The sequence below is a fragment of the Arvicanthis niloticus genome, chromosome 22, assembly GCF_011762505.2.
Source record: "Arvicanthis niloticus isolate mArvNil1 chromosome 22, mArvNil1.pat.X, whole genome shotgun sequence".
In the NCBI taxonomy this organism is placed as follows: Eukaryota; Metazoa; Chordata; class Mammalia; order Rodentia; family Muridae; genus Arvicanthis; species Arvicanthis niloticus.
The window spans coordinates 3432038-3458375 of record NC_133429.1 but is presented as its reverse complement, the minus strand read 5'-3'; the positions used below and the strand labels follow the sequence as shown (position 1 = coordinate 3458375).

The 26338-nt window shown below is 39.2% G+C and overlaps 2 protein-coding genes across 3 annotated transcripts; both read left to right on the top strand.

Moving 5' to 3' along the window:
• Positions 1-256: 256 nt before the first annotated feature.
• LOC143435908 (olfactory receptor 1082) lies at positions 257-8910 on the top strand. The gene is made up of 4 exons (XM_076919615.1): positions 257-460; positions 2975-3120; positions 3248-3297; positions 3782-8910. Exon 4 carries the CDS (start codon positions 3795-3797, stop codon positions 4725-4727), a length of 933 nt encoding a protein of 310 aa, XP_076775730.1. The 5' UTR covers positions 257-460; positions 2975-3120; positions 3248-3297; positions 3782-3794; the 3' UTR covers positions 4728-8910.
• A 7351-nt stretch (positions 8911-16261) lies between these two features.
• Positions 16262-24695, top strand: LOC143435656 (olfactory receptor 1078). 2 transcript variants are annotated; one of them, XM_076919172.1, is made up of 3 exons: positions 16262-16468; positions 20022-20100; positions 23144-24695. In XM_076919172.1, the coding sequence occupies exon 3, from the start codon at positions 23157-23159 to the stop codon at positions 24084-24086; it is 930 nt and encodes a 309-aa protein (XP_076775287.1). In that variant the 5' UTR covers positions 16262-16468; positions 20022-20100; positions 23144-23156; the 3' UTR covers positions 24087-24695. The 2 variants fall into 2 exon arrangements, with proteins under 2 accessions (XP_076775287.1, XP_076775286.1); XM_076919171.1 differs by lacking the exon at positions 20022-20100.
• The last annotated feature ends 1643 nt before the right edge of the window (positions 24696-26338 follow it).

Genomic DNA, 26338 nt, shown 5'->3' with positions numbered 1-26338 from the left:
ATTTTAAAGACTCATGAGATTGACTTTAGGAGAAGCCATTTGTGTGAGGCTTTAGGAAAATGTCAATGGAGTAAAGGTGCTAGGAGACAAGACCTCTAGAGAGAAGTTAAGTTCATGAAGAAGAGACAACCAAAAGTCATTGGTCCTTGGGAATTGGCAAAACTAAATTCTTGGCTTTCCAGGCTTGTGTCCCAGAGGGTAATCAGCTGCTTAAAGGATAATAATGTAAAATTAGGGAAATGTGCCAATGAGCAAATATAAGAAATTGCGACCTTATCTTCTGCTGACTTCAGAGTATGCAGCCTTGGACAGAAGCTGGAGAGGCAGTACTCACTGCTTCTGAATTCTTAAGTGTTTTCAGTTCTTTGTTTTGTGTGGACTCATTCAAAGCTTCAGTCTCCACCATTTGCTGAGAAGCTTAAGCTGCCATTTAGGGAACTTCTTCAAAGAGAGTGTTCAGGTAAGTTTCAGTCTGTAGACACTGCAAGAGAGTGTCAAAGAAAATTGGTCCTATGTTTGTTTTTCTGAGGTCACTGGAGATCCAGTTACTTTTAGTATAGTGGGATTTGAGTGCTTACCTTGCCATTCCATCACTTTTTGTTCAGCATTTTGTATTGAGAAATGAATATTAAAGAAATTAATTCTCAGTTTCATTGATGACAAGAAATGACAGAAACAGAATTCTGAATGGAAGAGGGAACTGGGGTAGGTGCAAAAGTATATTTCAGTGTAAGAACTACCCAAGAGTCTTTACAGTTAAAGTAGTAGGAGAATACAGGACCGGGGTGAAGAGAAACAGAGGCATTTTTTTTTTATTAAATGAGATTTATTGGATTATTTTTATGATGATGAAAAAGATCAGTGGGAGGCAATCTTACAAGTTGATAGAAAATGGTAACTAATTATCAACTCATACACACAGACACACAGACACATGCACACAGACGTACATAGACATACACAGACAGATACACAGACACTTTACACAAACACACACACAGACACACAGACACAAACAGACAAACACACAGAGAGAATGAGAGAGATAGAGAGAGAGAGACATAGGGAGAAAGAGAGACAGAGAGACAGAGAAACAGAGAGAGAGAGAGAGAGAGAGAGAGAGAGAGAGAGAGAGAGAGAGAGAGAGAAATTGTTCCAACCTCTGAGGGACTCAATGTTTCTATGTTTCTATGAGGCTATTGTTCATTTACTTTCTCTACTGAAAATGCCTACTTGCTCTTTTCTTGTATTGTGTTGTGGAAACATTTATATTCCTGGTGTAAAATGTACTCTTTCAGTGTATGTGTTAGAGTTCTTTTAATTTCATTTTTCACAAATTGCCAGCCACCCACTTATTTCTTTATTATTCCTGGATGTAAACTTGTGATAACATTTGGAAGTTTGTTTGGTGTACATGTACCTATTATAATCAGCCTCACTTGTGTTCAACTGGCTTCTTGTTCTTCAGAAAGAATTCATCAATGTGTAATTTATTCTTATGTCCTATTTTTCCATCAGGTCATTTTTACACGCTTCAAGTGTGTTTCTTCACCTTTGTTACTTCTTCTTTTGGTATTTGCATGTCTTCAATGAGATACAACCACAAAGTGGGAGTGTGGCATCACTTTTATTCATTACTTGCATTGCACTCATTCTTTTCATCATTTAAGAAACATCCATGTATTTGATTTGAGCATACGCAAACATGCAGCTCTATGAAACACATTACATTTTGATAAAGCCGCCTCCATGTATTTAGAGGTGTTTTTAAAAATCATATTTGTTTACTTTCAAGTCTTCAAAAATTTGACTTTAGATTACTTACCCCTTGTAATATCATCAAAAAATTGTTCTTTTAGATATCTGGTTCATACTGAAACACACTAAACAAAAAATAAAAACGGATGCTACATAGAGGGTGCCACTAAAGTCTAGGAAAGAAAAAGTGAGAGATAAAAGGAGGTTCAAACTGCTATCAAATAATGCTTCATGAGTGCTGAAGACCTCATGATCGGCAGTATGCCAAGGGGATCACAGTTTGAGACTTATTACATATACTTCCACATCTAATATTTATTTCATGGAAATAAATAAATTATTACTTTACAAATGTATGCTTGTGATCTATTGCATGGATTTATACAGAAAGATAGAAGAGAGGAATGTGGATCCTTACGACATAAGTAGGTAATAAATGTTGAAGGAAATGGCAACATTTTAAGTCCCTTGTCCTGATCATCACATGCTCTGTACTTGTGTGGAATTATCCCTCTGTATCCTATGCATATCAGAAGTTACTAGGGATCAATTCAAAGCTAAAATCAATGACTACAATAGTACAGGGCATGATATCATAATTACCCTTCCTTTCACTCCCCTGTGCTTCTGTACCCTTATAAACACTAAAGAAAACATGTCATACCAACACTTTGTAGATTATGGACATGGAAATGCATAAAAGAGGGAGAGAGGGCACATGAGAAAATGTTGTAGAGGAGGGAAATGTGATTGAGATACTCTATATAAATGTGTAGAAATATCATAACGAGCCACAGCACTTTAAATAAGTAAAAAAACAGTGATGATATTAGGTAAAACTAAAATGAAACTTCATAACTCGATGTACTAAGGGGAAAACCAAAAACTTCCCTTTTCTGTTTCAGAGTTTCTTAGTATCTCTTAAAATGTCTCTCTACATATTATGTGTGCTTATACATTGCTTATGAAATGCTCTAGTATGATTCTAAGTCAGTTATTATGCATTATATATCTACTCCAATTTTCTTTTTTATTTCTTGGCCTATCCTCTCACTAAATAACAGCCACAGACACTGGAAAATGAATGTTCATAGTACAGATTAGCTGTTTCACACCATTTAAAATACTGTATAATTGAGTCTGGGGATCCATTGTTTTTGTTCCTTTTCGTGGATTTGTAATTATACCAGTGCTGAAATGACAATTTTGCTTTTAGGTCAAGTTGTAATTCTCAGTGTGATGCAATTCTACTCTTCAGTGTCTAGTACTGCTCATCTGTTGTATAAGGAGACTTCATTAGAGGCTGGGTTGCTTCTAAGCATGCTGTGACGCACAGAACATCCTACTACACCTAATGATCAGGTCAGAATGTCACCGGGTTACTATGCAGAACTTTCTGGGTATGATTCTCTCAAAATGCATAAATCACAGATATAAGCATGCACATAGGTGGCAGAACATAATGACAGCTTCTATCTTTTCCTTTCAGTTATATATGTCTTTTCTTCACTGCATCACCACTCCTTGTCCTATTATAAGGTAATTCCTTTAAAATAGTTTTAGTTGTTTCTCTCTCTCTCTCTCTCTCTCTCTCTCTCTCTCTCTCTCTCTGTATATGTGTTAACATTTATTAAAAGGGTAAATTCTGCTGAATCTGACATAGACAAATGTCATACCATCACCCCAAAAGGCAGTAAACATGATTTATTTTCCTATATTCTTTTCATTCGTATACATGGAGTTCTTTTTGTTTTTATCAGCTTCTATAAATCCTCTAACCACTGCCTGAATCATATTCAGCAGTAACATTATGTATTCACAACAATTTCTTATTAAAATTGTAGAATACATGACTTTTAATGGAAATGTTCAGAGAGTGAAAGGAATGTCTATCAAGATTACCATGAGGGACTCCTTAAGAGGAACGATTCCATGGAAACAACCCAGAAATTAATTTTTTGAAAACATAAAATGTAGCAGTGTGAGAAGAGTCAAGTTTATTTGCCTTTATCTTGTTTCATAGACACACGTGACTGATGGAATCAGGGAACATCACAAGAAGAATTTCAAGTTTTTTCCTTCTTGGATTTTCAGCAAGCCCACATCTTCAGTTCCTCATTTTTGCACTGTTTCTGTCTATGTACCTGGTAACAGTGCTTGGGAACCTGCTCATCATCATGGCCATCATCACACAGTCTCACCTGCACACACCCATGTACTTCTTCCTTGCTAACCTGTCCTTTGTGGACATCTGTTTTACCTCTACCACCGTCCCAAAGATGCTGGTAAATATACACACCCAGAACAAGACCATCACCTATGCAGACTGTATTAGCCAGATGTGTGTCTTCTTGGTTTTTGGAGAACTGGACAACTTTCTCCTGGCTGTGATGGCTTATGACCGATATGTGGCTATCTGTCACCCACTGTATTACACAGTCATTGTAAACCACCGGCTCTGTATACTGCTGGTTCTGCTGTCCTGGGTTGTTAGCATCCTACATGCCTTCTTACAGAGCTCAATTATGCTGCAATTGACTTTCTGCAGAGATGTGAAAATCCCCCACTTCTTCTGTGAGCTTAATCAGCTGTCTCAACTCACGTGTTCAGGCAACTTACCAAGCCACCTCATAATGCATCTTGTACCTGTTCTATTGGCAGTTATTTCCCTCAGTGGTATCCTTTACTCTTATTTCAAGATAGTGTCCTCCATACGTTCTATCTCCTCAGTTCAAGGGAAGTACAAGGCATTTTCTACATGTGCCTCTCACCTTTCCATTGTCTCTTTATTTTATAGTACAGGTCTTGGAGTGTATGTCAGTGCTGCTGTGGTCCAAAGCTCACATTCTGCTGCAAGAGCCTCAGTCATGTATACTGTGGTCACCCCCATGATGAACCCCTTCATTTATAGTCTAAGGAATAAAGATGTGCAGAGAGCTCTGGAAAAACTCTTAGTAGGAAAACTGTAAAGTTTATCATTGGATTGGATGAAGTTTCCATGATTGCAGAGTGTGAAGCTACAGAGCCAGAGATTTGAGCTCTGTCTTCAGATCATAAAGGGATAAGGTACATTTGAATATTTTGTGGATGGTCTAGAGAGATTGTTCAAAGTTAGAAGAGAAAATTTTAGTTTTCAGGACTCATTCGGACAATTTATAATTGCCTGTGAATCCAGCTTCAAGGGATGCATCACCCTTTCTCACCTCTCTAGATATCTAAATTATCTACTCAGTCTCTGGGTGCTTCCAGGTGTCTGGGTTAGTTGGCATTCTTGGTCTTCCTATTGGTTTGATATCCCCATCATAGTAGAGGGTACCTACAATACCCCCTCATACACTTGTGCATAAAAATAAAATAGATATCTTATAAATGTAAGTAAATACATATTCCTTGTCATTTTCGCTCTCATTCCTGCTATTTGATATAAGCAACTCACATTACTAAGATGTTTTTTCTCTCTATTATGTAACAATTTTCTTCTCTATAGTAGTTCTGGATTCCCTGAGTTATTCCAAACACAAGACTCAATGTGTATGGGTCAACGACATTTGAAAATAATTTTCCCATATGTGACATATATTCTACATATTAACATTGATTTTTGGTTTGTTTTGGTACCATGCAAATGTCGCCCTTGGTGTGTGTATGTATTGGGGGGAACAAGGCTTCACAACCACTGCAGTTTTATTTAGTGTAATTGCAGAAAATCTAAAGCCTGACATTTGTCTATTGGGCCTGCTGTTCTTTGCATGGCACCATATTAACCTTATTCAGATAGTGTGAATTTTTCATACTAGTGTTTTTCAACCACTCATTAGAGATTTTTCATTTATAATTTATTATTATTAATTAATTATTTTGTTTATTTACATCTCAACTATTGCTCCCAGTTCTCATTCAAAGAGTCTCCCCCCACCCCGGTTCTTTTTCATGTCACCTCTGAGATCCTCTGCATCCTCCCTCCCTGGGGCATCAAGTTTCTTCAGGATTATGTACATCCCCTCCCACTGAGGCCAAACAAGGCAGTCCTGTCCTACATACATACGAGGGGCCACAGACTAACCCGTATATGCTCTTTGGTTGGTACTCAGTTACTGGGATTCCCAGAGGTCCAGGTTAGTTGACACAGTTGGTCTTCCTATGGGGTTGCTATCCCCTTCATTTTTCTCAATCTTTCCTCAAATCTTTCCATAGGGGTCCATAGCCTCAGTTCAATGCTTGGGTGTGAGCATCTGCATCTGTCTCAGTCAGCTGCTGTTAGAGCCTCTCAGAGGACAGCCATGCTAGGCTATTGTCTGCTAGCACAACATAGCATCAGTAACAGTGTTAGGGTTTGGTGACACCCATGGGATGGATCCCAAGTTGGGCTTGTCACTGGTCAACCATTTCTTCAGCCTCTGCTCCATTTTTGTCTCTGCATTTCTTTTCGACAAGAAAAATTTTGGGTCAAAAATTCTGAAGGTCTGTTGGTATCTTCATTTCTCCAATGGGCCCTGTCTATCTACTGGAGATGGTTTCTTCTGGTTCCATTTTCCCCTTGGGCATTTTGGCTAAGGTCACCCATACTGAGTCCTAGGAGTCTCCCCAATCCCAGGTCTCTAGTACTTTCTACCCATCCTGCATCCCTGGCAGCTGAATATTTCCATTCGTTCTCCTGTCCCTCTGGGCTTCTCTTCTGTCTCCCACCATACCTGATTCTGCTCCCCTTTCCCCTCCACTTCCCCTTTCTCCCTCAGATTCCTCCTTCCCTCTGTTTTATTTGGTTATTTCATTTTTATTATTTCTTTATTTTATCTTGGAATACATTTATTGACTTTCATATTGTGTTTTAATTCATATACACGAACAATTCAGATTAATGTGCCTGTCCATCAAATTGTGCCAGTGACCAGCCTAGCATCCAGGGTAGACTCTGGCAGGCAGTGATAAGATGAAAGTTGCAATTGTTGGGACAAATGTTGCTTACTATTTATTCATTTTTTTCCTTCCTTGAACTCTTTGCTATTCTAAGGCAAAAGTTGATACTTTCTGGTAATTTGACTCCTGTTGTTTGAAGCAGGGGATTAAGAAAAATTGACTTAGTTATGTGGCTTTTTTTCTCTTGGGTCAAGGGCTCCTTGGTGGCCAGGTGAGAGGCCTGGACTTTGTTAACTCTTTGTAAACCAGACAGAAAAGAAAGGAGAGAGAGAGAGAGAGAGAGAGAGAGAGAGAGAGAGAGAGAGAGGCAGAAAAATACTTACTCTGGATGAAGCAAAAAAAGAAGAAGCTCCTACATGCTGTAAGTTCATAGTATGTTTAAGTCAATAGTTCATGTCATAAGTTGATAAGGACTTACAGCAGAATTGTTTGAGCATCGTTCCATTAAGGCTAGTACCTGCCTAAAGATTCATTATCTTTTGGCAGTTCCGTAAGTTCAGTATAAGTTTAAAACAATGTTTTTTTGGTCATAAGTTAGCACAGTTTTCTCAAGAGACAATCATCTGCTTTGTGTCTTATTAGTTTTAAGGTTTTGTATAGATAAACTATTCAATATTTAACCTTTTGTCCTTGTACCTACAATACATTTTCCATTTCCAGTTTATGACCTTTAGTTACCTGAAAGAGATGTTTTTCTAGTTCATAAATTTGTTCCAAGCCTGCTCTCCTTTTTTCGTGCAGTTAGTCCATGACATATGAAGGTTTAGACAGCTCTGTTTGCAGCTTTTATTTTATAGAGTGCTTGAAATTACTTGTATAAGTTTTGGAATTCTATAAAAATCATTATCAGGAACTATGAAATCATCAATTATTCTACCCAGCTTTAGTATATAAGAGTATATCTTCATGATGATTTTGTAGGAAACCAATAGGGTGAGATAATGTCTAGGAAGCATTAGGCTATGTAATGATGACAGGAGAGGAATATCAGAAACAACAAGCAATCCTGGGATGAAGTCTCTCAGGAACCCACATTCTTAAAGCTCACCCATTGCAACCATGCAAAATGGTGGGCCATCTCCACAAAACTCACTTGCATGCCTTAGCCTTCCCTAGATGGCTCTGACAAAACTCCAATGTGATCAACCTTTAATATGAGTACATTCAAGTCTTCTAACAATTTGAGATGCACAATGCATCTCAATGTTATGTTGCTAAACCTTACAACTCAAAAATTTATGGATCAAGTCTACCAAACATTGTTATTGACTTTATTGATATTTTATCATCATCATCATTGTCGTCATCAGCATCATTGTCATCATCATCATAATTATTGAGTATGTGTGTTTGTGCCCTTAGGTAGTATATGCCATAATGCAGTATGATGTGAGTATATCATAGGACAACTTTGGGCAATCAGTTATCTCCTTCTAACTTTAGGAGGGATCTAGAATCAAACTCAGTTCATGAGACTTGCTAAGGAAACACCCCATTGAAATTTACACTACCAGTTTTGGGGTCCCTATTTTCAGCTAGCATATACAAAATACAATGGACTACAATGAATAAGTGATGAATGGTCTAGTGGTTCTTTGGTGTCATGTTCTGGGAAAAGGGAGAGGCTAATGTGGCCTTAAAGGGCAATAATAGTGATGTTTTGCTGATAGAAGTGTGTTGTGTTTTGCCTGGCACAGTTGTTAATATTCTGAGTTTGATACTGTACTATATTTCTGACATATTAACATCCAAGGGAAAGGATGTGAAAAAGCCTGCATATTTTTATGACATATGAGTCATAATCTAGAGCTATCACCAAATAAATTCGTAATTAAATGCAAACAACTAAAACTACACCCAGAAGTCTGTGCTTAAGAGCTTAAATTCTAATTCTAAGTACTGGAAACAGAGCACTTACAGCTTTTGCACAGGATATGAGTGACATTTCTAGCACCCACATGGCTGCTCACAACAGTCTGTAACCACAGTTTTAAGGAGATTTGACACTCTCTTCTGATGTTTGCAGTATCATGCATGTACATACATATATGCAGGCAAAACACTGAACCACATAAGATAAATTTGTTTTTAATTTAAAGAAGAAAAAAGTGTTGAAATTTTGACCTTTCCCCTATCTCAGCCTTGGTACTCTCTATACATAATTTGTGTTATTATAATGCAATATATATAATAAATTAATTGTAACCTATTTATTTAAAAACTTTTAAATATTTATTTAGCATATATTCATATCATTTCTCCTCCCCCTTCATATCTCTTTGTACCCAAAATTTATAGTCTCCTTTTCTTTAACAATTTTTGTTACTAACAAATGTTTGAATAAATACAAATGCAAACTGTTGAGTCCTTTAGTATTGCCAGTGTGTTTCTAGGGCTGAATGACTTGTTGCATAATCAATCAGGGGACTCATCCCTGGGGAATATGAAAATTCTCACTCTCAGGAGATTTTCACACCTGTGTTATGAAGTCAGTTGATGTTGGAAATATTCAGTTCTTGTTTAGATAAATATATTGAAATTATATGAGTGTAGTTTCTTTGACATCACTAAAATTATCTTCTTTGAATGAAAACATGTAAGTAGTAGTTTTTCATGAAAGAGCAGGTGCCACAAAGTTATCTGACTTCTAGGTGAATTACATGCTCTTGAAAAAGGCTGCCTTTGAGCAGAAATAGAGATCTAACTGCTTTCCAGGACTCCATCATGCATACATTGCACCCTGTGTAGCTAAATAAGTATCTATGGTCATCCTTGCCAGGGCATTTTCCCTGTTTAATAAGACCTTGACTTTGGATATTTCTAAATACTCTTCTCCAGTAAGAAAAGTTTTGGAAATTCACAAAGGTAAAATAGCTAATAAAAGTAGAGAATTGAAGGTGGGGAAGTGTAAGATAATAAATAAAATCAGGCAGACCCTCAGCATATGGTTCTCCTGTAGAAGTAGGAGAAGCAAAAGCTTCATTTCCCCTTGTCTTCTGCTTTCCTTGTTTTCCTTAACCTTAATTTTTTCTATTTTTCTGACTCCTTGCTTTACCTAGTTCGTTTACCACTTCTACCTTTTCCCTAAACAATTTTTAATTGATTATTAAAAATTTATGTTTTAATTTATCTTCAGTGTACTTCTATATATTTTGTACTTTGGCATCATTGCTGTGATAGTACTGAGTTCTCTATAAATGAATCTAGGAATTGAAATGTTGAAAGACTTAGGCTACTCAATAAAAAGATTTCTCGGCCTCAGTTAATGAATATAATGCAGAAGAGGAGAAAGTTTCACAACAAGACTTCAAAAGTTTGCTGGCAAACAGGATCCATGACCATAAAAGAAAAACAACAAACACAAGAAATCAATTAAGAATTTACAAAGGGAAGTGGGCAATAGAGAAGCAAAATATGTACTGGAAATCAATGTGTAGCTTCAAAAGCAACAAGAAAGAAAAATTCAGCAAAGAAAGTGAGATTCTAAAAAACATATATAAGTATTGATTATGAAAAGTTTGGTGCATTGAATTTAAAACCCAAAGAAAACATCTCCAATAAGTTTGAATCTGCATGGAAAGACAACCAGGAATGAAGGACAAGGCTGGAGAAATACTGTTTACAAACATTAGTGAATGAAAAAACCCTGTAATCACAGTTCTCAAGAATTTTAACACAATGAAAAGAAAAAAGTCTAAGAATTATTGGGAGAAAAAAATGGATCAGGGAGAAGCACAAAATCAATGGAGAAGGTATCTGATAAAATCACAGCAAAATGTTTTTCTAGTTTGGAGAAAGAGCAAACATGCAAGTGAATGCCATTGGGAACCCTAAATACACACAATCAGAGATGGATATCTCCAGAACTGTGGATTTTGACATAAGACTTGGACAGTATTAGTAACACTTCAGTGTAGAGAGGGAAAAGACTCAAAAGACCAAAGCATGGAGCTACTGAACATTGGAAAGGATAAGTCAGTTTTCTTCAGTGGGATGGTCTATGGTAGGTGCCCTACATCTCAGTTGATAGTGGCATATGTCCATAAACTTTATAGAGAAAGAAGAAAGAGATCCAGGCAGAGAGGATAAGCATGGAGAAGATGCAATGTAAATATGGTGTATTCATGTATGAAAATAGCAAATATTAAATTACGTTTTTAAAAGCTGAAGGAGGAAAATGCCATCTCTCCCATAAAGGCAGAAAAGTCAAAAGATCTCGTGACAATGATAAAATACAGGAATACATAAATGATGTATTTCAAGTCGACACAGTAGACAACTAAGAGTGCCAATTCAACAAAGTTATATTTAAAATCTTTTGAGGTATAAGAACATTTTAAGCACAAGGTAAGAGAGTTTATGACTACCAATAATGAATGCAGAAAATACTAAGTGAAAAATTATGTGCAGTGGTGAAAGAAAGACATATAAATCATAAGAACAGAGTAAAAATAAATTTCTTGAGAAAAACACGTAAATGGGGAAGTGGGAAAGAATCTACTATGTGTAATATAGTAAACTATATTACTGATACTATTTTTGAAAGCAAATAATAGATAGTAGATCAAACCACACAAAACAAAAGCTGACAAAATAACCAGAATTAGTAAGCATCTCTTAAATGTAAGTGGCCTACACTTATCAATCAAGAGACTCAGACTACTTTCCAATCTCCATCTGTGCCTGGAGTTAACCAACCCTGTGGCACAGCTATCCATACCCAAATTCTGCCTGGAGAGAGTTGGTCTCCTAGGAGTGCTGTTGCTCCTAAGTTCTCAGGCAAGACTAACACTTTTGCTCCAATAACTGGTCAAAGAGAGACCACAGGGCACTGGAACCATGAAGCACTGGGGACAATATCCTTCCTGTCTCCATCTGCGCCCTGGAGTTAGCCCTGTGGCACAGCTCACTGTACCCAAAAACCATGGAGAGAGCTGATCTCCAGGAGTTCTGACCCACCTAAGATCACAAGCTCACAGGCTCACAGGCTCACAAGAGGGACAGGTTCAAGTCAGAAATAGCAGGACCAACTAACACCAGAGAACCAGATGGTGAGAGGCAAATGCAAGAACCTAAGCAACAGAAACCATGGGTATTTGGCATAATGAGAACCCAGTTCTTCCACTACAGCAAGTCCTGGATACCCCAACCATTGGAAAAGCAAGATTCAGATATAAAGTCACATCTTATGATGATGATAGAGGGCTTTAAGAAGGACATAAATAACTCCCTTAAAAAATACAGGAGAAGAGAGGAAGAGGGGAGGTAGGAGGAAGAGACTTGCTTTTGGATGGGAGACAGGTGGAGGGCAAGATGTAGGTAGTGGAGACCCCCGGTTCAGGTGGCAGATCTGTTGGGATCTGCTACCAGAGGATTTAACTCAGAATTGCTTACAAATTAGGATGCTAGTTGCTGTGCCCAGCAATTGATTCTGAACTAACTACTTGTTGATTCTGTACTAACTTTGTATGGTATTTTCCTTCATGTGGTGACTCAACTGGGTTCCAGAGAGAAAAGTACAGTGTCAAAGTGTGGGTTTACAAGATGTGCACTCCAAAAGGCTGTGGGAGTTGGGAAGCATGTGGCTGGTGTAGTAGCAACTGGCCAGTGGGAACTTAGTGAGCTGAGTGGAGAGATTTTGGAACTCTGGGTCAGAGAGTCTGTCAAGATGAGAACAGGCCTGACATGCCTGATAGTGCCTGGCTGGCCAGCCCCCTGGTGCACTGCTGGGATAGCATGAATTGTTTTTTAATATTTTTTTGCTACAGATGACGTCCAACATGGCAGGCCAGAATCCACTAGAAGTCTAAGATTCTTAGCCTATAGTTAGAAATTTAGATAGAAGTTTGGAGGTTTGGCAAGTGGAGCAGAGTCAAGTCACATGACTCAAGTGTGGAAACCTTAAAGCAAAGAAAGAGGGCTCTGAGGTCCCTGATGTAAAAAAAGACAAGATGGCTGCTCTGAATCAGAAAGCTGGAGAATGGAAGCTTCCTACTTCTTTGGGGGCAGATATTGATTGAACTGTGAATTTATAAAATTAAGATTATTTGTTTTTAGGACAGACTGATATACAGATTTTGTCTGAAACATGTGGGGAATTTCCCCTGTGGTTTGGAAATAGAATATGGAAAATTTATTGATTCTTAAGCAGAGAGCAGTGATAATTGCCTGCTATGAACAGGTATTGATGGATGTCTGCAGCACTCACTGATAGTGAATATTTACTCAAAAGCTCGGAATACCCAAGATAGAATTTATAGACCACATGAAGCTCAAGAAGAAGGAAGACCAAAGTGTGGATGATTCAGTCCTTCCAGAAGGGGGAAAAAATACGGGAAGAGCAGAGGCTGATGAAAGGCCATCCAGAGACTGCTCCACCTTGAGATCCATAGCATATACAGACACCAAACTCAGCCACTATTGTGGCTGCCAAGAAATGCTTGCTGACAGGAGCCTGATATAACTGTCTCTCCTGAGGCTCTGCCAAAGCCTGGCAGATACAGAGGGGAATCCTCACAGCCAACCACTGGACTGAGCACGGGTCCCCAATAAAGGAGTTAGAGAAAGGACAGAAGGAGCTGAGGAGGTTTGCAACCCCATAGGAAGAACCATATCAAGCAACCAGATCTCCCAGAGCTCCCAGCGACTCAACCACCAACCAAAGAATACACATAGAGCAACCTATGGCTCCAGCCGCATATGTAGTAGAGGATGGACCTCTCAGGCATCAATGGCAGGAGAGGCCCTTGGTCCTTTAAAGGCTTGATGCTTCATTGTAGGGGAATGCCGGGGAAGGGAGGTGGGAGTGGGTTGGTGGGAGAGTACCCTCATAGAAGCAGAGGGAGGAGGGATGGAATAGGGGGTTCAGGAGGGGAAATGGGAAAGGGGAATAACATTTGAAGTATAAATAAATACGATATCCAAGAGAGGGAGAGAAGGGGAGAGAGAGAGAGAGAGAGAGAGAGAGAGAGAGAGAGAGAGAGAGAGAGAGAGAGGAGAGGGGGGAGAGGGGAGAGAGGGGGAGGGGAGAGGGGAGAGAAGGGAGAGGGGAGAGAAGGGAGAGGGGAGAGAAGGGAGAGGGTAGAGAGGGGAGAGGGGAGAGGGGAGAGGGGAGAGGGGAGAGGGGAGAGGGGAGAGGGGAGAGGGGAGAGGGGAGAGGGGAGAGGGGAGAGGGGAGAGGGGAGAGGGGAGAGGGGAGAGGGGAGAGGGGAGAGGGGAGAGGGGAGAGGGGAGAGGGGAGAGGGGAGAGGGGAGAGGGGAGAGGGGAGAGAAGAGAGAAGAGAGAAGAGAGAAGAGAGAAGAGAGAAGAAGAGAGGAATCTCAGAGTAGCTAACTGGGTTAACAAGCAAGATCCAGGCCAGAAAGCTGAACGTACTTGCTGCTAAGCTTGATGAACTGAGTTTGACCCCAGGGACCAGGTAGTATAAGGAGACAACTAAATCCAAAAGTTGTCCTCTGGCTTCAAAATGAACTCCTGGCAGGAGCATCTATCTTTCCACCTACACTCACAAATGTACAAAATAAACAAAAAATATAACATAAAATTAAACCCTAGATCCTAGTATGCTTTTTAAAAATAGCACACACATACCTACAGGTTGAGAATCAAAGAGTGGAAATCATTCTATCAAACAATGGATGATAGATCAATTTAAGTTAACCTAGAAATTCTAATATCTGATAAGGTAGATTTTTTTCTCATTTTTTTATTTTGCACTTTTGAGTATCTGCCTGCATGCATTTCTGTGCTGGATGTCCACAAAGGGCAGAAAAGGGCATCAGATCTTCTGGGACTGAAGTCATGGATTGTGAAACACCTTGTGAGTACTAGAAAGTAAATGTGATCCTCTGCTACAGCTCCATTGCTCTTAACCATTGAGCCATCTCTAGACTCTAATAAATTAAACTTTAAACCAAAAGTATATAAATGATATAAATAATGTTATAATTACGTCTGCAGTTAAGGACACTTGCTACTCTTGTGGAGGACCAGAATTTCACTCTTAGTACCTATGACACAGGACTCAAAAATAACCTGTCTTTGGTTCAAATGGGATTTATGCCCCTTCTACATTCTGCAGACATTGGCACAGATATACACCTACCAATTGCCCAATACCCACATAAATAAATAAAAACAAATAACAACAAATGAGGTCTCTACATATTAATAAAGAAGATTTGACAGCCTCTCCTCATCATTGTGTCCCAGATTCCAACTCAGGCAGAGTCCCCTGTTGGAACAGAGACCACACTAGCCACCAGAACTCTAGATAGTCTACCTACCCAAAGAACTTCTCCACTCGCTTCTTACCCCTCAATACTCTCTCATACTCCACCTCTCCTTCTCCTCACTGAATCCCATCCCCCAAGTCAGGCAGAGACCCCAGCTTGATTATAGGACTTGCTAGCTCTCAGAAGTCTAGGTAGGCCCCTGGCATGTGAACTTCCCCCACTCTCTTGGTGCTCCCTGCCCTATCTCCAATTTCCCCTCCACTTCTTGTCACAATGTCTTAGTCCTCAACTTGGGAAGAAATATCCTTCTCTGACCAGAGGTCACCAGAAGTCCACATAGGGTGGACATCTATAGACCACCCTACTCTCTCAGTAATCCCATTGTGTCCCCAATCTTTCATCCCTCCTTGTTGCCATGTCCCAGCCCCCAACTCAGGTGGAGATCTTGTGCTCAACCAGAGGTGACATTGGCCATCAGAAGTCTAGCCCAAAGTTAGGTGGAAATCCCCTGCTCAACCACAGGCCACACTGGCCAGAAGACTAGAGACGCAACAGAAACCAAGGGAAAAATACACCTACCCAACAAAGACAAACGTAGAAATTAGCAGTTAGTTCTATAATAAGCATAAATTCAGATGCCTAGACTCTAAGAGACCACAGAGGCCAGCCCAATCTACTATGCACAGCAAAACATTTGATAACCATAGATGGAAAAAAATAAGACATTCCGTGATAAAGTCAAATTTAAACAATATCTATCTTGTTGGCTTGGTGTTTTGTGGAATTGCTGACAATGAATGTGGGCTTGTCTTTGACTCCTTTTGTGTGCTCTTGGGTGCTCTTTTTTCTACTGGGTTCCTTCACCCTGACTTAATATGAGGGTTTGTGCCTGGTCGTATCATTTCTTGTTATGCTGTGTTTGGGTGATGGCTATAGGAGGCCTGTTCTTTTCTGGAGAATGTTGGAGGTTGGATCTGGGCAAGAAGATAGGATGGGTGGTGAACTAGGTGGAATGGATGGAAGGGAAGTTGCTGTTAGAATGTATTGTGTGAGAAAAAAAATGTTTTATTTAAAAAAAAACAAGATTTAACACTTGTAAATGTGTATGTTGAATGTTGATTCTCCTAATTTCATTAAACAAAGAAGGATCAGAATACAACAATAGGGAGAAAATATGCTAGAAGATTAGATGTCTGTGGACAAGGAGGAATACAAACATCATTTTAAATGGATTATAAACTGCTCTATTGGGAACAGAATAACTGGATAAAACTTCTCTTTCCAGGCCAGTGCCCCACTGGGAAATCAGGTGGCAATAGCATGGTTTAAGCAAAGAAGACAGTGGCTAATGAGCAGATACAGTGAGCTGCAACTGCATCCTCTGGTGACCCTTTGACTGAGCAGTCTTGAGCAGGACAGCACAGAAAGTCTCAAGTCTCTATAGGGGACAAATCCTTCCTGCTGTCCTGTATAAGACAAGCTTCAGTCTCCATCCTCTGACATCAGGAAAAACTTTGACCTTCTATAGAAAGACCTTCCTCCCTGGCCTTGGATCCAGGTGAGTCTGAGAACACATGAGATACTGCAGGGAAGAAGAGAATGGAACCTGAGAGCTAAGAACTGAATGGAATCTGAAGTCAACTGAGAGCCAGGCCCCCAGCCCAGAGTGGGATTGCTGAGCTTGCCTTCTTTGTGATTCATTATTTATTCATAATACTTCACTTATTCATTATTCTTTTTTATTAATCATTGTATATATTTACATTTCAAATTATATCCCCCCCCCTGGTTACCCTTCCACAAACCCTCCCATCTTATCTCCCCCTCCCCCCTCCCCTTTGTTTCTATGAGGGTGCTTTTCCACCCACTCACCAACTTCCTTCTCACTGCTCTAGCATCCCCCTATACTAGGGCATCAAGCTTCTATAGAACCAAAGGCCTCCCCTCCCATTGATACCAGATAAGGCAATCCTCTGCTACATATGCAGCTGGAGCCATGGGTCCCTCCATGTGTACTCTTTGGTTGGTGGTTTAGCCCCTGGAAACTCTGGGTTGTCCAGTAAGTTGATACTGTTCTTCCTATGGGGTTGCAATCCTCTTCAGCTCCTTCAGTCCTTCCCCTAGCTCTTTCATTGGAATTCCCAGACTCAGTCTGATGGTTGGCTGGGAGTATCTGCATCTGTATTGGTAAGGTGCTGGTAGAACCTCTCAGGTAACAGCCATACCAGGCTCCTGGCAAGCACTTCTTGGCATCAGCAGTAGTGTGGGGGTTTGGTGTCTACAGATGGTATGGCTCCCTAGGTGGGGTGGTCTCTGGATGGCCTTTTATTCAGTCTCTGTTCCATTTTTTGTCTTTTATTTGGACAAAAATATTTCTGGGTTAAAAAGTTTGAGGTGGGTGAGTAGCCCCATCACTCAACTGGGGGCTGTGCCTATCTACTGGAGGTGGTCTCTACAGATTCTATCTCCCCTTTGTTGTTTTTTTTCAGCTAAAGTCATTCCCAATGGGTCTGGTTTCTGGGACTTTGTAGTGGTTACCCCCAGTTCCTTATCCCCTATTGTTACATGTTTTTATTCAATTTCTTGACTTTCTGTACTTCTCTCCTGTCCCTTCCAATACCTAATTCTGTCCCCTCTTTTATTCCCCCATCCTTTGTCCCTCCCAAGTCCCTCCCTCCCTCTACCTCCTGTGATTGTTTTCTTTCCCATTCTATGTAGGATTGAAGCATCTACACTTTGGTCTTCCTTCTTCTTAAGCTCCATATAGTTTGTGAGTTGTATTGTGGGTATTCTGCGCTTGTGTTAGCAAAAGAAATGAGCACTGAACTGAATGATGCAGGATTCACTGTTGGCAATGAAATGACAAAAACAGAAGCCCAAATAGGAAAAAAACAGGTACTGGGGAGATAGCCCAGTGTTTGCATAGAAGCATCCAAATCAGAATTTGGGTTTTCAGAGCTTATGTAAATGACAGAAGACAGAGGTGGCAGTTCACTGAGCAAGCTGGTTGGCCAGACCAGTCACATCAGTGAGCTATGGGTTTGATGGAGAGATACTACTTCAAGAATTAATATGGAAGAGGGATATAGAATGGTTTCAGACATCAATCTTAGGCCTGCACCTGCACATGCACACATGTGCACTCACAGAGGCACACACACACACACACACACACACACACACACACACATTGCTTCAGTAAAGGAACACAAGCAGCCCCAAGGTAAATAGGATGTTCTTTATTGAGGGAAGTACAATGTTATAAAACCATTTTTGTGTTTTAGCTCAGACATACTTGACTGTGCTTATGTGTTGATGAGAAAAACCAGTAAAGGTTTTTTTTTTCAAATCTTATGATATAATTTTTAAAGATAAACTTTGTCTTTTACTCTAACTAGAATTCTTCACAGAGAATTATATAACAGATGGATCAATGCAGGTCTTAAAGTCTTATATTGCAGTAGATCAATATCTGTGAGGTTGAACACATTGGAGAGTTGTTAGTCATTTTTTTCTTTTTTCCTCAGGACCTGTGCAAGCTCTTTTTTTTCACAGCTAGTTGTGTAGCATATTCTTGCTCTCCAATGCAATATTTCCAATAAACTGTTGGGTTTACTTTTATACAAACTTTCTTCTTTTCATGTAGGTATTTCATATATCCAGAAATCTAAAGAAATGTGTGAAGGAGAGAACTGACTCCTGAAAGTTGTTCTCTGACTCCACACACAGGCATAGACACTAATGAACACAGATACTAAAATAAATTGCCATTTTAAAAATAAGGAAATAAAAATAATGTGGGATTATATGACTATTTTTTTTACCACCAGTCAACTAATTGTTTAATAAGATAATGTTTGGGTTTGAGAGATGGATGGCTCAGTGGTTAAAGAGCCCTGTCTGTTCTTCCAAAGGTCCTGAGTTCAATTCCAAGAAACCATATGGTGGCTCACAATCATCTGTAATGGGATCCAATGCCCCCTTCTTGTGGGTCTGAAGACACCTATAGTGTATACATAAAATAAATAAAAGAATTAAAAGAAAAAACTACAACAAAAGAAAAAAGATAATGTTTTTTTCAAAAATTTCATTTAAGGGTACAAAATGTAAAGAGCCATTGCATTGAATGGAGGTGAAAATTTTAAAGATAAAAGTGATACTCTAATAATTCTGACAAAAATGTAGCTTGATGAAGGGCAATATGGACTACAATCATCAAGTATTGTGAATAACAAAAGCACAGTTATTCTGTAACTCAAGCCAGAACATTCTTTTTTTTAATTGGTTATTTTATTTATTTACATTTCAAATGTTATCCCTCTTTCATGTTTTTTCTCAGCAAACCCTGTAATCCATCCTCCTTCCCTCCTGCTTCTATGAGGGTGCTCCCCTACCCTCCCACCCACTCCTGCCTCACTGCCCTAGCATTCCCTTATGTTGGGGCATCAAGACTTCACAGGACCAAGAGCCTCTGCTCCCATTGATGCCAGCTAAGGCCATCCTCTGTTACATATGTGGCTGGAGCTATGAGTCCTTCCATATGTACTCTTTGGTTGGTGATTTAGTCCTTGGGAGCTCTGGGTGTTCTGTTTGGTTGATATTATTGTTTTTCCTATGGGGTTGTAAACCCCTTCAACTCCTTCAGTTCTTCCCCTATGTCCTCCATTGGGGTCCCTGTACCCAGCCAATTGGTTGGCTGCAAGCATCTGCATCTGTATTGGCCAGGCTCTGGCAGAGCCTCTCAGGAGGTAGATACATCGTGCTCCTGCCAACAAGCACTTCTTAGCATCAGCAATAGTATCTGGGTTTGGTTTCTTTATATGGGATAAGCCAGAATATTTTTGATGTGAGGCTCTCCTGCACATCATAGGACATTCAGCATCTTACTCTCCCATGTGGCAGACAAAGATGTCTTAAGACAAGGCTCAAAGCCCTTTGGGAAATAAAGTTACTCCTGGCTGAGAACTACCATTTGAAACTAAGAAAGTATTTTTCTAGTGTGGTAAATAGCAAATTAATAAGAAAGAATATGAAAGATCATCTAAAATATGGCACATATTTATTTAAAAATTTCACACATACCTTGAAATAAATGAGCTGTTTTATAATAGTTTATTTCCAGGCCTCTGGAGATATTTTTGTGTGAGGAGAGAAGGAAAACCACAAAACCTACTGCAATATACAAAAAAGGTATTTGGCATGGGCATAGCACAAAAAAATAAATACAGTTTATTAATGCAGCTGAATGAAAGATGTGAGACATAACTATGGATATAATATAATATAATATATATCTGATGGAAAGTAAGAACATATCCTATAGGTACCACCAGCATTCATATTCACGAAACTACTATTAATGTAGTTTTCATTTTATTTATGGATTTAGAAATTTTAACTTTTCTGGTTTATTAAGCATTATCATGTTAATTTTTAAAATTTTGATATTTGCTATCATGAATATGATGCTTTCTATAGTTCATAGTCTTCCATTTTAACACTTCTTCCACTTCGCAAGTGACACAAATACATGTGGAGTGAGTCTCTTGTGTATTGAATATGGGAGCACAAAAACATGAAAATAAAAGGGAGGCAATTAGTGTTGTTTTAAAATTTATCTCCGTACTCACAGTGATCTTTAGTATGATGTCTATCTGCCATGACTCTACAGTATGGCTGTGTGTGATACAGTGTGAAAGTTTGGCACATATGTTTAATGTGTAATAATAAAATCTAGTCAATTAGCATTCATGGCTCAAAAATGTTCCTCTTACATTGTGTTAGGATTCTTTAAATTCCTCTGTTCTAATTTGTATTAGTTTAAAAATAAATGTTTTAAAAACATATTATGAGAAAATATTTGCTGCATTAGAGTAGTTATCTCACTACTCTCCACTCCCTGTGAACATGAAAACAGAATAATGTCTACTTACGGCTTCTATGTTTTTGAATATCTACATAACCTTGTCAGTGTGCATATGTATTTTGTATGTGGTTTTGTAGAAACCACAATTTTTTATTAGTTATATTTCTAATTATTCTTATCACATAAGTATTTCCCACATTTCTTTCGTTTTAATGTTATTTCAACTGCATAGACACAATTAATTAATAAGTCACTTATGGTTGGAAGCATTTAGTGTTTTGACATTTTTACAAAATAGTACTTCAAAACCATATTGCAAAATAAAGGTTTAATAATTTGTAGTTCTGAGCAAATTCTCCTGGGTATGTTGTAGAGTCATCAGTGAGGGTAGATGGTGAGGAAGATTTGTTGGAAACAGCCTCAGAGGGCCACAGTGGTAATTTGTTTGTTGACAAGCACTCCTCAGAGGAGAGATTCTGGACTTCTGTACAGAAAAGTTATTCTTATAATGGCTGGAGATCTCAAATATCAGTAACAGTAGGTCATTCATTTCAATTCATAGCATGCCTCTACAAAAACTTAAATGTAAGAAAAACATGTTGTGAATGAGTCTCCTGCTGTCTTCTATTTTAACAATAACATTCAGACTACTTTATTGACCATCATTTTCTGGCACCAGCTTTCGTTACATTTTGTCTTTCTCATTGTATCCTTGGTGGATTAAACATCTGAAGCAAACAGCTATTGAATTTGGCACTAGCAAGGTGAAATAAAACTCCTGGCTACATGAAGTCTCTGTTTCAAAGTCATCTTCCTTGCTATTCTTATTCTGACATTTATAATATCAGCATCCCCAATAGTTGAAGGTATAGGTAAATAATCACAAGATTAGTAGGCACAAACCCAAGGTTTGATCATCAGACACATTTGTGTGCATTCACACACAGACATAGACATCCACAAACATACACATGGATATATATATATATGCAGAGACACCCAGACACACAGAGACAAAGATACACACAAAGTCAAAGATATACACATAGACAAATACAAAGCCATGCACACAAGAACATGCAGTCACACAGACACACTTCATTGGGCTATCAGTCATTTTTTTTTATTTTTTAAAACAATATTTTGTATTTATTCTTTGAAAACTTCATACATGTATGCAACATAGTTTGATCATATCACCAACATTTCCTATTCCATCTGTTCCAGGACCAAACACCTCTTTCTCCCAGCATTCATATTCCCTCTTAATGGATAATTATAAAATAATTTCCTATTCAGTCCAATTGGACTTTCCATATGTGCAGAGATTTAGGACAAGCCTCTGAGATGTGAGCAACACAGCAGTGGTCCCAACCTCAAAGAAAATTGATTATCTTCCCCACCAGCAGCCATCAACTGCCAATAATTCCCTTGCTGGGAGTTAGTCCCTCTCACAACCATGCTGGTTTCTTTTTAGACTGGCTTGATCTTATGCAGATCTCATCTAGGTAACTACAGGTGCTATGAAATCATGTGCATAATAACAGTTATGTCATGCCCAGAGGCCAGGCTTTCTTAGCTCTCCTCATTTTCTGACTCTTATGTTTTCTCTTACGTTCTCTCAGTTCTATCATTGCTGATGTTCACTGAGCCTTGGATGCACGGAGGTTGATATAGACGTCTGACCTACATCTCACTGTCATTTATTCTCAGCATTTCCACAAGTTTATAAAGTTCTTTATTCACCGTTACCCACACAAAAAAGAAACTACTCTGACCCAGTTAAGAGCAGCACAAATATATGGATATAAATGTATATGTGTAGAAAGCAACTTTACAAAACAAACACTAAGAAACAAAAACAGTAGTATGTTCTGTACAGGGACCTGTAACTCCTCCAGGCATTTTTTTGTGCATCTGTTTTACAGTATTTACCATGATTTCCTTTCTGTGGAGCAGGCCTTTAATCCTAGTTTATATCAGCAAGTCTCACACAGTTGTAGCATGTGTTGGTAATGGACTCATAGCAATCCTTTTGCTTCAGCCTCCAGAGTATCTGGATTATATGCATAAGTATTAGTCTTTAGTTATTGCTTGGTGCCTTTAATATGGTTCCTTCCTATATATTACTAAGTGTTAAAAAGAAAATTCTTATTAAATCTATAATATACATGATCTCTCAGGGAAAAGGGCTCATAGAGGGATAGGAATTCCTCCTAAGTCACAGCACTGAATGTCCTAAAATTATTAGATCCACGACAACGTGCAAAATTAAGTTAGTTGCTAAAAATATCATTTTTATCTACCTGAAAAATATCTATTTCTGTGGAGAATAACTTGTGGGTTTTTTTTTTTTTTTATTTCTAGAAAAATTCAACACATGGACTCAAGTAACAGGACAAGAATTTCAGAATTTCTTCTTCTGGGATTTTTAGAAAACAAAGGCCTGCAACCCCTTGTCTATGGTGTTTTCCTCTCTATGTACCTGGTTACTGTTGTTGGGAACTTGTTTATTATCCTGGCTATCATTTCAAGTCCCCGTCTGCATACCCCCATGTATTTTTTCCTCTCTAACCTGTCCTTTGTGGACATCTGTTTCATTTCAACAACTGTTCCAAAGATGTTAGTGAATATCCAGACCCAAAACAAGGCCATCACCTATGCAGGGTGCATTACCCAGATATACTTTTTCTTGCTTTTTGTAGAATTGGACAACTTCTTGCTGACTATCATGGCCTATGACCGTTATGTGGCCATCTGTCACCCCATGCACTACACAGTTATCATGAACTACCAGCTCTGTGGAATTCTTGTTCTGGTGTCTTGGATTGTAAGTGTTCTGCATGCTTTGTTTCAAAGCTTAATGATGTTGGAGCTGCCCTTCTGTACACAGCTGGAAATCCCACACTTCTTCTGTGAACCTAATCAGGTGATACAACTCACTTGTTCTGATGCATTTCTTAATGATCTGGTGATATATTTTACACTTGTGCTACTGGCTACTGTTCCTCTTGCTGGTATCTTCTATTCTTACTTCAAGATAGTGTCCTCCATACATGCAATATCCTCAGTTCATGGGAAGTACAAAGCATTTTCCACCTGTGCTTCTCATCTATCAGTCGTCTCTTTATTTTACTGCACAGGCCTAGGAGTGTATCTCAGTTCTGCTGCAAACCACAGCTCACAAGCAAGTGCAACAGCCTCAGTGTTGTATACTGTAGTTACCCCTATGATGAACCCCTTTATCTATAGTCTTAGGAATAAAGACGTTAAGAGTGCCCTGAAAAGACTCTTTGTGAGGAAATTATAAGGAGTCCCACCTTCCCCACTTCATCTTTCTCCTAGCTTTATGTCATCTCCTTTGTTTTCTTTTTTGTTATTAATAACCTTATGAGGACAATTTGTGATGCCTACATACATGTGGCCTTCCACTGGAGCATGAGAATCTACTATTCACCACATCTCCAAGGGAGAGAGACTTCTGGAGCCTGGAACTCTAGTCAGATGGTAGACAAACTTCATTCTGTTTACTTTCTGGAGATCTTATCATTTGACATGAACTGTACATGGCAAGCAACCCATTTGATTAATATTTATGCTCTTGGAGTCTCAGAGACTGAGCCACCACCCAAATAGCATACAAGGCCCTTGACACATATGTAGCAGATGTACAGATCAGACTCCATGTGGATCCCCCAACAATTGAGCAGGGGCTGTCATTAAAGCTGTTGCCTGTCTGTGGGTCTTTTTCTCAGCTGGGCTGCCATGTCTTACCTCAGTGGGAGAAGATGCACCTGCAAAGATTTAATGCACCAGGGTGGGGCAACATCCTGGAGGCTCAATTTCTCCAATGAGAAGGAAATGGGGAATGCTGACTCTGTAGGGGTGAATAAAGAGAGGGGGCAGCAATTGGTTTATATAATGTGTAAATCAATAAATCAATTGGAAAAAAATTTTTCAGCTCTCTGTTACTGAAACCATTTACCTAGTGCCCTCTTCCAAAGTTATTGCAAAATGACACAAGAACCATTTAGAAATACACATTTTTATAAAGGACAGATGCACTTAAAAAAAACCATAATTTGTTCTCACAAGTCATATATCTTTATTGAGGGACACTTCTTTGTTTCATTATAAGTTCAATCATTATTATATAATATACATATAAAATCGCTAAATATGTAAATCATGTAATTATGAGTATATGAAAAATTGTAGTTTTCCTCTTTTTTGTTTTTTTTTGTTTTTATTTATTTATTTATTTATTTATTTATTTATTTTAAAATACATTTCAGATTTTATCCCCTCACCCCATTCCCCCAACCACCCAGGAACCCCCATCCCATTCCCCGCTCCTGCTTCCACAAGGATGTGCCCCCCACCTATGCTCACTTCCACCTCCCCACCCTCAAATTCCTCCCCACTTGATGTTCAGCTTTCATGGGACCAAGGATCTCCTCTCCCACCCATGCCTGACAAGGCCATCCTCCCCTAAGATACAGCTGAAGTCATGGGTGCCTCTCTTTGTGCTCCCAAGCTGGTGATTTAAACCCTGGGGAGCTCTGGTTGGCTGGCACTGTTGCTCTCCTCTTGAGGCCACTAACCCTTTCAGCTCCTTAAGTCCTCTAACTTCTTCACGGGGAACCCTTGATCACATCAATGGGTTGCTGCGAGCATCCACCTCTGGATGTGTCAGACTCCGGCAGACCTTCGAGGAGACAGCTGCATCAGGCTCCTGTCAGCATGCACTTCCTGACATCCATATCAGCGTCTATCTTTGGTGACTGCACATGGGACGGATATTAAGGTAGCATAGTCTACCAACAGCCCCTCCTTGACTTTCTGTCCCACACTTTGTCACCTTATTTGTTCCCTTGAGCATTCTGTCACTCCTTCCAAGAAGGACCAAGGCATCCACACTTGGTCTTCCTTCTTCATGAGCTTCATGTGGTCAGTTAGTTGAATCTTGGCTAATTCAACCTCTTGGGCCAATATCCACTTAACAGTGAATAAATACCATATGTGTTCTTTTGTGATGGGGTTACCTCACTTAGGATGATATTTTCTAGTTCCAACTATTTACCTAAGATTTCTCGAATTCATTATTTTTCATAGCTGAGTAGTACTCCATTGTGTAAATGTACCACATTTTTTGTATCTATTCCTCTGTTGAAGGGCATCTGGGTTCTTTCAGGCTTCTGGCTATTATAAATAAGGCTGCTATGAACATAGTGGAACATATGTCCTTGTTAAATGTTAGAGCATCTTCTGGGTATATGCCCAGGAGTGGTATAGCTGGGTCCTCAGGTAGTGCTATGTCCAATTTTCTGAGGAACCGCCAAGCTGATTTCCAGAGTGGTTGTACCAGCTTGCGTTCCCACCAACAATGGAGGAGTGTTCCTCTTTCTCCACATCCTTGCCAGCATCTACCATCACTTGAATTTTTTATCTTAGCCATTCTGACTGGTGTGAGATGGTATCTCAGGGTTGTTTTGATTTGCATTTCCCTGATGATTAAGGATGTTGAGCATTTCTTAAGGTGCTTCTCGGCCACTCGAATTT